Here is a 12,218-nt window from a genome sequence, read left to right on the forward strand (position 1 = left end):
TCACTAATACTTGAAGGACCCTAGAAGGCATCTGAATTTCCCACACTAGATTAGAAGGTCAAAATCTAAGTTTTCTTGTCTCATTACCTGATGGGATTCAAGAGTAAGAGTCACTGACAGGACTGGACCAAAACTCTCAAACAGCCTATTCAGAGCTCTAAGGTTACAATTTTTGCTAAATGGCCCAGCATAGACAGTTGACATCTCCATCCACTTGATCTTCATCTATAAGAAAAACAACAGAATAGTAAGGAGGTGGATGTGGAAAGAGAATTAAGTCAAATCTAAAGAAATCATGAGTCAAAACATGGGATAATTCCTTTCAAGGAATTTCTTAACACAAACACTTGCCAAATGTACAAGGATTTGTATACAGGGATTTCATTGCATCATTATTTGGAATAGCAAAAATTTATAAAGTGCAAATGCTGAAAATAGGTATATCATACAATGGAAAACTATGCAGCACAAGGGAAATAAGATTATATAGTGTTATGAACAGATGTGTAAGATATACTGTTAAAGGAATAAATAAAGTTGCAAAACAGTATATATAGTCTGATTCCCATTTTTATAAAAATGAAAATGGTAATATATTGATACATATAGAAAAAATTTAGAGAAGTATACAGTAAATTTAATGAAGCATGTATTACTTTCCTTAATGGGGAGAGATTATAATAGGTCAAATAAATCATCTAGCAGAACCCATTCACTTACTCTTTTGCTCATCTCCTCACTGAGGTTGGGTGGAAAGGGTTCAAGAGAGAACTGCACGATGCTGAAGGTAAACAGGGGGACTTCCACTCTAGCCTGCTCAAGAACCTGCAGAAAACAGCACAGCCTGGATGAAGCAGGAACCTAATAGTCTACTGTGGCTCATGGAGGTGAGCCACAGTAATATAAACAACGGTTGTCTTTTTACCCATATTAAAAAGCAATATGAGGCTGACTTCAAGGTCCAGAAGAAAATGGTGACACCACACAGTCTTGTAGAAAAACCATATAATCAGGAAAGAGAATAAATAGAATCACATATGACCCAGATCTTCAGCATTACTAAGAAGCAGGCTACTACAAGCTTCAAATTACCTCTAAGTAAAGAAACAAGTTAAATTCTGCAAGCCTATGAATAAAGAGAGGGAGAAGAGACACAAGAGACTCTGGGGGGAAAAAAAAAAATCAAGGGGCATGGAAGACTTGGATGAAACAAACAAAATCAGCCCCAGCAAGAAAGTACAACAAAATGCCAAAATAATGAACACAGGTCACAACTTTAATAGTTCAGGCACTTAACTACAAGGAAGAGACTTGACAGCCTCAGAGAAGCAGTGCTTCTGGGGAAGAATCAGATATATAGAGAAGAGGCAATACCCTGCTGGAGACACTGCAGTGAAGGAAAAGAAGGAAATAAAGAAATCAGGAGGGAAATTAAGGATCCTGCGGGGGGAAAAAAAATAAAACAAATACCAGTCCCTCCCAAGAGCATTATAAACTTATTTTTCCCAGCACATCTTTCTCAAAAAAACCCCAACACTTTAAAAAAAGGAAAAGAGAGCATGACATCAGCAAGATAGAGTACAAGGCAGCTTTAAGCCCTCAGTTTTCCATAGACACCGAGTTAACACTATATAGACCAGAATACCTTTGCAACAACTCTAGAGACCAGTTGAGAAGTTACAGCACCCAGAAACAACAACAACAACCAGAAGGGATTCCAGCAAAAGGGAAAGGAAAATATGTAGTTTTGTGTACCCATCCGTCCCTTCCCCTATCTGACCCAGCAGGGCTCAACACAGAGGAAGTTTCCCACACTGGAGATCTTCCCTCTGGACAGAAACAAGAGTGGACCATGCAGCCAATGTCATGGCTAGGCTGGGCACTGCCTGAGGGACTAGTTTCTGTCTCACCTGACTCAGAGCACTGATAGGACTGGCAGCCTTGTCTGGAAGCCACTGAAAACATATGCAATCACCACAGCACATTAGAGCTGCAGTTACAAAAGCAGATGTCAGGAGGAGCAACAGATTGCAAGCTCTGAGGAGAAACAGGGACAAGCTGCTCAGGGAATATGAGACAACTAAAAGCACCTGCACAAGCTCAGAGAAGACACATCCTCAAAGTATGTTCGAGAGGTCCTGAAACCTCAGGCTGAGCTGATTAGTGAAAGTCTTCCCTTCCACCATGCCAGGCACTAACAATTGGAGAGGTAGTTGACAAAAAAAAAAAAAAAAAAGAACTAAAAGAGAACAAAGATAGACAGACAACTAATGAAATCAGGAAAATTATGCATGAACAAAGTAAGTATTTCACTAAAGAGACAGCAACTATAAAACAGAACCAGACACACACTGCGGTGGCGGAGGCAATGGCGGTGGGGTGGAGCGGCCGGCCGAGCCCGGGCCAGCAGGGCCACGGGCTGCCAGTGTGCGGTACCACCAATCCGCCTGCCTGCTCTCTCCTCGTGGAGTGGCGGTGGGGAGGCAAGAAACAGCTACTATTATATGTTGTAAAATGGATGTCTTCTAAAAATTTCCTGAGAAGATGGTGGAGTAGAAGGACATGCACTCATCCCTCTTGCAAGAGCACCGGAATCACAACTAACTGCTGAACAATCATTGATAGGAAGACACTGGAACTCACCAAAAAAAGATAACCCACATCCAAAGACAAAGGAGAAGCCACAATGAGATGGTAGGAGTGGCCCAATCACAATAAAATCAAATCCGATAACCACTGGGTGAGTGACTCACAAAATGGAGAACAATTATACCACAGAAGCCCACCCATGGGAGTGAAGGTTCTGAGCCCCATGTCATGCTTCCTAACCTGGGGGTCTGGAAACAGGAGAAGGAATTCCCACAGAATTAGACTTTGAAGGCTGGCGGGATTTGACTGCAGGATTTCGACAGGACTGGGGGAAACTGAGACTCCCCTCTTGGAGGGCACACACAAAGTAGTATGTGCATCAGGACCCGGGGAAAGGAGCAGTGACCCCATAGGAAAGTGAAACAGACCTACATGCTAGTGTTCAAGGGTCTCCTGCAGAGGTGGGGGGCGACTCTGGCTCACCCCAGGGACAAGGACACTGGCAGCAGAAGTTCAGGGAAGTACTTGTTGGCATTAGCCCTCCCAAGAGTCAGTCATTAGCCCCACCAAAGAGCCCAGGTAGGCTCCAGTGTTGGGTTGCCTCAGGCCAAGCAACCAACAGGGAGGGAACCCAGCCCCACCCATCAGCAGTCAAGTGGATTAAAGTTTTACTGAGCTCTGCCCACCAGAGCAACAGCCAGCTCTACCCACCACCAGTCCCTCCTGTCAGGAAGCTTGCACAAGCCTCTTAGATAGCCTCATCTACCAGGGGGCAGACAGCAGAAGCAAGAAGAAGTATAATCCTGCAGCCTGTGGAATGTAAAACACACTCACAGAAAGACAGACAAAATGAAAAGGCAGAGGACTTTTTACCAGATGAAGGAACAAGATAAAACCCCAGAAAAACAACTAAATGAAGTAGAGATAGGCAACCTTCCAAAAAAAGAATTCAGAATAGTGATAGTGAAGATGATTCAGAACCTTGGAAAAAGAATGGAGGCGAAGAGTAGATGCAAGAAATGTTTAACAAAGACCTAGAAGAATTAAAGGACAAACACCTAGAAGAATTAAAGAACAAACAAACAGAGATGAACAATACAATAATTGAAATGAAAAATACACTAGAAGGAATCAATAGCAGAACAACTGAGGCAGAAGAACGGATAAGTGACCTGGAAGACAGAAAGGTGGAATTCACTGCTGCAGAACAGAATAAAGGAAAAAAGAATGAAAAGAAATGAAGACAGCCTAAGAGACCTCTGGGACAACATTGAATGCACCAACATTAGCATTCTAGGGGACCCAGAAGGAAAAGAGAGAGGGAAAGGACCCAAGAAAATATTTGGAGAGATTATAGTTGAAAACTTCCCAAACATGGGAAATGAAATAGCCAGCCAAGTCCAGGAAGTGCAAAGAGTCCCAGGCAGGATAAACCCAAGGAGAAACACGCCGAGACACATAGTAATCAAATTGACAAAAATTAAAGACAGAGAAAAATTATTAAAAGTAACAAGGGAAAACCAACAAATAACATACAAAGGAATCCCCATAAGGTTAACAGCGGATTCCTTAGCAGAAACTCTACAAGCCAGAAGGGAATGGCATAATATATTTAAAGTGATGAAAGGGAAGAACCTACAACCAGGATTGCTCTACTCAGCAAGGATCTCATTCAGATTGACGGAGAAATCAAAAGCTTTACAGACAAGCAAAAGCTAAAAGAATTCAGCACCACCAAACCAGCGCTACAACAAATGCTAAAGGAACTTCTCTAAGTGGGAAACACAGAAGAAAAGGACATACAAAAACAAACCCAAAATAATTCAGAAAATGGTAACAGGAACATATCGATAATTACCTTACATGTGAATGGATTAAATGCTCCAACCAAAAGACACAGGCTCACTGAATGGATACAAAAACAAGACCCATGTATATGCTGTCTAAAGAGACCCACATCAGACCTAGGGACACATACAGACTGAAAGTGAAGGGATGGAAAAAGATATTCCATGCAAATGGAAATCAAAAGAAAGCCGGAGTAGCAATATTCGTATCAGACAAAATAGACTTTAAAATAAAGAATGTTATAAGAGACAAGAAAAGACACTACATAATAATCAAGGGATCAATCCAAGAAGAAGATATAACAGTTATAAACATATATGCACCCAGCATAGGAGCAACTCAATACATAAGGCAAATGCTAACAGCTATAAAAGAGGAAATGAACAGTAACACAATAACAGTGGGGGACTTTAACACCTCACTTACACCAATGGACAGATCATCCAGACAAAAGATTAGTAAGGAAACACAATCTTTAAATGACACAACAGACCAGATAGATTTAATTGATATTTATGGGACATTCCATCCGAAAACAGGAGATTACACTTTATTCTCAAGTGCACACGGAACATTCTCCAGGATAGATCACATTTTGGGTCACAAATCAAGCCTTGGTAAATTTAAGAAAATTGAAATCATATCAAGCATCTTTTCCGACCACAACGCTATGAGATTAAGAAATAAATTACAGGGAAAAAAACGTAAAAAACGCAAACATGTGGAGGCTAAACAATGCCTTACTAAATAACCAAGAGATAACTGAAGAAATCAGAGGAAATCAAAAAAATACCTAGAAACAAATGACAACAAAAACACGACGATCCAAAACCTATGGAATGCAGCAAAAGCAGATCTAAGAGGTAAGTTTATAGCAATACAAGCCTACCTCAAGAAACAAGAACGATCTCAAATAAACAATCTAACCTTACACCTAAAGGAACTAGAGAAAGAAGAACAAACAAAACCTAAAGGTAGTAGAGGGAAAGAAATTGTAAAGATCAGAGCAGAAATAAATGAAAGAGAAACAAAGAAAACAATAGCAACAATCAATAAAACTAAAAGCTGTTTCTTTGAGAAGATAAACAAAATTGATAAACCTTTAGCCAGACTCATCAAGAAAAAGAGGAAGAGGACTCAAATCAATAACATTAGTAAGGAAAAAAGAGAAGTTACAACGGACACCCCAGACATACAAAGCATCGTAAGAGACAACTACAAGCAACTCTATGCCAATAAAATGGACAACCTGGAGGAAATGGACAAATTCTTAGAAACGTGTAGCCTTCCAAGACTGAACCAGGAAGAAATAGAAAAAATGAACAGACCAATCACAAGTAATGAAACTGAAACTGTGATTAAAAATCTTCCAACAAACAAAAGTCCAGGACCAGATGGCTTCACAGGTGAATTCTATCAAATATTTAGAGAAGACCTAACCTTCTCAAACTCTTCCAAAGAATTGCAGAGGAAGGAACACTCCCAAACTCATTCTACAAGGCCAACCATCACCCTGATACCAAAACCAGACAAAGATACTACAAAAAAAGAAAATTACAGACCAATATCACTGATGAATATAGATGCAAAAATCCTTAACAAAATACTAACAAACTGAATGCAACAACACATTAAAAGGATCATACACCATGATCAAGTGGGATTTATCCCAGGGATGCAAGGATTCTTCAATATATGCAACTCAATCAATGTGATACAACATATTAACATATTGAAGAATGAAAACCATATGATCATCTCAATAGATGCAGAAAAAGCTTTTGACAAAATTCAACACCATTTATGATAAAAACTCTTCAGAAAGTGGGCACAGAGGGAACCTACCTCAACATAATAAAGGTCACATACAACAAACCCACAGCAAACATCTTTCTCAATGGTGAAAAACTGAAAGCATTTCCTCTAAGATCAGAAACAAGATAAGGATGTGCACTCTCGCCACTATTATTCAACATAGTTTTGGAAGTCCTAGCCACAGCAATCAGAGGAGAAAAAGAAAAAAAAGGAATACAAATTGGAAAAGAAGAAGTAAAACTGTCACTGTTTCCAGATGACATGACACTCTACATAGATAATCCTAAAGATGCCACCAGAAAACTTCTAGAGCTAATCAATGAATTTAGTAAAGTTGCAGGATACAAAATTAATGCACAGAAATCTCTTGCATTCCTATACACTAACAACGAAAAATCAGAAAGAGAAATTAACGAAACAATCCCATTCACCACTGCAACAAAAAGAATAAAATATCTTGGAATACACCTACCTAGGGAGACAAAAGATCTGTATGCAGAAAACTATAAGACACTGATGAAAGAAATTAAAGATGATACCAACAGATGGAGAGATATACCATGTTCTTGCACTGGAACAATCAATATTGTGAAAATGACTATACTACCCAAAGCAATCTACAGATTCAATGCAATCCCTATCAAATTACCAATGGCATTTTTTATGGAACTAGAGCAAAAAATCTTAAAATTTGTACAGAGACACAAAAGATCCCAAATAGCCAAAGTAGTCTTGAGGGAAAAAAACGGAGCTGGAGGAATCAGACTCTGTGACTTCAGACTATACTACAAAGCTACAGTCATCGAGACAATATGGTAGTGGCACAAAAACAGACATACAGGTCAATGGAACAGGATAGAAAGCCCAGAGATAAACCCATGCACCTATGGTGAACTAACCTATGGCAAAGGAGGCAAGGATATACAATGGAGAAAAGACAGTCTCTTCAATAAGTGGTGCTGGGAAATCTGGACAGCTACATGTAAAAGAATAAATTAGAAAACTCCCTAACACCATACACAAAAATAAACTCAAAATGAATTAGAGACCTAAATGTAAGACCAGACACTATAAAACTCTTAGAGGAAAACATAGGTAGAACACTCTTTGACATAAATCACAGCAAGATCTTTTTTGATCCACCTCCTAGAGTAATGAAAAGAAAAACAAAAATAAACAAATGGGACCTAATGAGACTTAAAAGCTTTTGCACAGCAAAGGGAACTAGAAACAGGATGAAAAGACAGCCCTCAGAATGGGAGAAAATATTTGCAAATGAATCAATGGACAAAGGACTAATCTCCAAAATATATAAATAGCTCATGCAGCTCAATATTAAAAAAACAAATAATTCAATCAAAAAATGGGCAGAAGAACTAAATAGACACTTCTCCAAAGAAGACATACAGATGGCCAAGAGGCACATGAAAAGATGTTCAACATCACTAATTATTAGAGAAATGCAAATCAAAACTACAATGAGGTTATCACCTCACACTGGTTAGAATGGGCATCATCAGAAAATCTACAAACAACAAATGCTGGAGAGGGTGTGGAGAAAAGAGAACCCTCTTGCACTGTTGGTGGGAATGTAAATTGATACAGCCACTATGGAGAACAGTATGGAGGTTCCTTAAATAACTATGAATAGAATTGCCATATGACCCAGCAATCCCACTACTGGGCATATACCCAGAGAAAACCGTAGTTCAAAAAGACACATGCAACCCAGTGTTCATTGCAGCACTCTTTACAATAGCCAGGTCATGGAAGCAACCTAAATGCCCATCAACAGACGAATGGATAAAGAAGATGTGGTACATATATACAATGGAATGTTACTCAGCCATAAAAAGGAACGAAACTGGGTCATTTGTAGAGACGCAGATGGACCTAGAGACTGTCATACAGAGTGAAGTAAGTCTGAAAGAGAAAAACAAGTATCATATATTAACGCACGTATGTGGAATCTAGAAATACGGTACAGATGAAGCAGTTTGCAAGGCAGAAATAGAGGCACAGGTGTAGAGAACAAACGTATGGACACCAAGGGGGAAAAGCAGGTGGTGGGGATGTGGTGGTGGGATGAATTGGGGGAGCTGGGGATTGACATATATACAGTAATATGTATAAAATAGGTAACTTATATAAGAACCTGCTGTATAAAAAAATAAAATAAAATTCAAAGAAAAAAGAACCAAACAAATTCTGCAGCTGAAAAATACATTAAGTGAGTTGGAAAATTCACTAAAGGGGTTCAACATCAGACTTGATCAGGCAAACTTGAAAACAGATCTTTGAAGTCATTAAGTTAAAGCAAAAAAAAAAAAAAAGAAGAAGAAGAAAAGGAAACAGAGTCTAACAGCCCTTGGGACACCATCATTAGGACCAATTTACAAATTAAAGGAGTCCCAGAAGAAAAGAGAAAGGAGCAGAGAGCTTATTTGAAGAAATAATGGCTGAAAACCCTCCATATCTGAGGAAAGAAATGAACATACAAATTCAATAAGCTGAAAGAACTCCAAGAAAGATAAATCCAAAGACACCCACAGAAAGACACATTACAATCAAATTGTTAAAAGTCAAAATTAGAGAATCTTGGAAGCAGCAAGGGAAAAGCAAATCATCACATACAAGGAAACTTTCATAAGATTATCAGTGGATTTCTTAACAGAAACCTTACAGGCCAGAAGAGAGTGGCATGAGATATTCAAACTGATAAAATAAAAAACCATCAACCGGGCTTCCCTGGTGGTGCAGTGGTTGAGAGTCCGCCTGCTGATGCAGGGGACACGGGTTCGTTCCCCGGTCCGGGAAGATCCCACATGCCGCGGAGCGGCTGGGCCTGTGAGCCATGGTCCCTGAGCCTGCACGTCCGGAGCCTGTGCTCCACAACAGGAGAGGCCACAACAGTGAGAGGCCCGTGTACCGCAAAAAAAAACAACAACAAAAAAACCATCAACCAAAAAAAAGAAAACAAAAACAAAAAACAACCATCAACCAAGAAAACCGTATCCAGCAAAACTATGCTTCAAAAATGCAGGGGAAAAAAAAAGTTGAGAAAGTTTATTATCACTAGGCCTGCTCTTATAAGAAATGCTAAAGGGAGTCCTTCAAGACGAAAGGATACTAGACAACAACATGAAAAAGTTTTCCAGTTAAGGTAATACATGGACACATATAATAACCTGTATTAATGTAACTTTGGTGCATAAATTCACTTTTAATTCTTATTCAGAACTTAAATGACAAAAACATGAAAAAAATAACTATATGCCTATGTTAATGGGCATATAACATATAAAGATGCAATCTATGATATCAGTAACAAAGTCGAGGGGGTGGATCTTATAGGAGTACAGTTTTTGTATGCAATTAAACTGCTATCCATTTAAAATGGAATGTTATAATTTTAAGATGTTTTATGTAACTGCAATGATAACTGCAAAGAAAATATCTATAGAACATACACAAAAGGAAATGAGAAGGGTATCAAAGCACGTCTCTACCAAAAAAAAAAAAATCAAAACTCAAAGGAAGACAGTAGAAAGGAGAGGAGGGACAAAAAGCTGTAAGACATACAGAAAACAACAAAATGGAAATAGTTCTTCCAATCTAGTGATTACTTTAAATAGCAAAATGTCAGCAAACTGAATTCAACAGCACATTAAAAGTATTATACACCATGACCAAGTGAGATGTATTCCTGGAATGCAAGGATGGTTCAATGTATGAAAACAATTCCATGTAATATACCACATTAACAGAATGAAAGACAAAACCACATGATCAATCAACTGATGCAGAAAAAGCATTTGACAAGATTCAAACTCTTTCGAGATAAAAACACTCAACAAACTAGAAATAGAAGGAAACTACTCCAACATAATAAAGGCCATATATGAAAAGCCCACAGCTAACATCACACTCAAAGGTGAAAGACTGAAAACTTTCTGTAAGATCAGGAACAAGGATGTCTGCTCTTGCCACTCTATTCAACACAGTATTGAGAGTTCTAACCAGAGTAATTAGGTAAGAAAAGGAAACAAAAGCCATCCAAATTGGAAAAGCTCTCTCTGTTCACATAGGACATGCAGAAAACCCTAACAATTCTACAAAAGCAATGTCAGGACTAAACAATGAGTTCAGCAAATTTGAAAGATTCAAAATCAACACACAAAAAATCAGTTGTGTTTCTACATACTAACAATGAACAATCAAAAAAGGAAATTAAAAAAAAAATCTCATGTACAATAGCATCAAAAAAGAATAAGATACTTAGGAATAAACCGAACCAAGGAGGTGAAACATTTCTATGCTAAAAACTACAAAACAGGGCTTCCTTGGTGGCGCAGTGGTTGAGAGTCCACCTGCCGATGCAGGGGACATGGGTTCGTGTCCCAGTCCGGGAAGATCCCACGTGCCGCGGAGTGGCTGGGCCCGTGAGCCATGGCCACTGAGCCTGCGCGTCCGTAGCCTGTGCTCCGCAACGGGAGAGGCCACAACAGTGAGAGGCCCGCATACCGCAAAAAAACAAAAAACAAATAAAACCCTACAAAACAATGCTGAAAGAAATTTTAAAAGACACAAATAAAAGGAAACATTCCATGTTCAGGGACTGGAACACACTATTGTTGTCAGCAGTATACAAAGCAACCTATGGATTCAATTCAATCCCTATTAAAATCCTAATGTCATTTTTTGCAGAAATAGAAGAAAATCATCCTAAAATTCATAAGGAATCTCAAAGGACTCTGAATAGCCAAAATAATCCTGAAAATGAATGAAGTCAGATGACACAAACTTCTTGATTTCAAAACATATTAAAAACTACAGTAATCAAAACAGTGTGGTACTGGCATAAAGACAGACAAATAGACTAATGGAACAAAAGAGAGTTCAGAAATAAAGCTCTGTATATATGGTCAAGTGATCTTTGACAAGGGTGCCAAGAACATTCAATATGAAATGGATAGTTTCTTCAAAAAATGAGACTGGGAAGACTGGATATCCATATGCAAAAACGGGAAGTTGGAACCTTATGTCCTGGTAATGATTTCCAGGACATCTTGTTAAGGGAAAAAAGCCAACTGCAAGAGTTTATTTATATAGTATGTTAGCTTCTGTGTAAGAAAGAAAACGAAATAAAAAAGCATATATATATCTACTTTTCTTTACAAAAAATGGAACAAAGGAAGGATAAATCAGAAAACAACAATGTTATTTACTTACATGAGATAGGTGGAGGGCGGACTGGGTGAAATAGATATGAGAAGGAATGACACTTCTTTTAGTATACTTGTTTGTGTAGTTTTGCTTTTGGAAGCTTGTTAATGTTCTATAGATCCAAAAAATAAATCAACAAGGATGGAAGAGAGAAAAAAACCCTAAAACTAAAAGCAAATTGAAACAAATGAACCCAACTGTATTCTAAATGCATAAGAGCTAATCTGAAGGGGAGGAAAAAAGGAATCCAAGTAACTTATAAAGGGAGATACAAAGATGAAATGAGGAAAAGCAACGAAGAATCCTGTGCAAGGGCTGAAATTAGAGGTACTGGTATAGACACTTGATTTCTTAAATATTTATTTGTGTGTACATACAAATGTGTGTGTGTGTGTGCGCATATCCTACCTACATGCATATATTTCCTAACTGTCTGCTTTGAGGGTCTAGAAGCAAAGACATCCCAGTAAAAATATGCACATCCAGCATCCAGATCTTGGTTTCTAATACCAAGATGAACCTGACTTTCTTATTGTGCCAGTAGGAAGAAAATGCTCAAAAAAAATTATGGGCGCATGTCACAAGAACAGAGGGGCCAGCTTGAAGGGGCTACTGCTTACCAAATCTGAGAAATGTGTAAACCAAAACAATTTAGTACAATTATAAATTATAAACCACTGAAATAAACAGGAATCCGTGAGTCCACACGGAATGAATGAATGAACAAATAAGGTAAAGGG

General features: G+C 38.5%; 1 protein-coding gene across 5 annotated transcripts in view; it reads right to left on the reverse strand.

The window, feature by feature from the left end:
* The window catches only part of REXO5 (RNA exonuclease 5), a 54,955-nt gene that overhangs the window by 20,583 nt on the left and 22,154 nt on the right, over window positions 1-12,218 (reverse strand). For 4 of the 5 annotated variants that reach the window (XM_067706440.1, XM_067706438.1, XM_067706439.1 and 1 more), the window contains 2 exons: window positions 721-825; window positions 88-225 (listed from right to left, as the gene is read on the reverse strand). In XM_067706440.1, coding sequence (XP_067562541.1) covers window positions 88-225; window positions 721-825 — 243 coding nt within the window. The remainder of the gene's footprint in view (window positions 1-87; window positions 226-720; window positions 826-12,218) is intronic. The other variant, XM_067706441.1, reaches the window with a different exon arrangement.

Source organism: Pseudorca crassidens, chromosome 15 (genome assembly GCF_039906515.1).
Source record: "Pseudorca crassidens isolate mPseCra1 chromosome 15, mPseCra1.hap1, whole genome shotgun sequence".
Classification (NCBI taxonomy): domain Eukaryota; kingdom Metazoa; phylum Chordata; class Mammalia; order Artiodactyla; family Delphinidae; genus Pseudorca; species Pseudorca crassidens.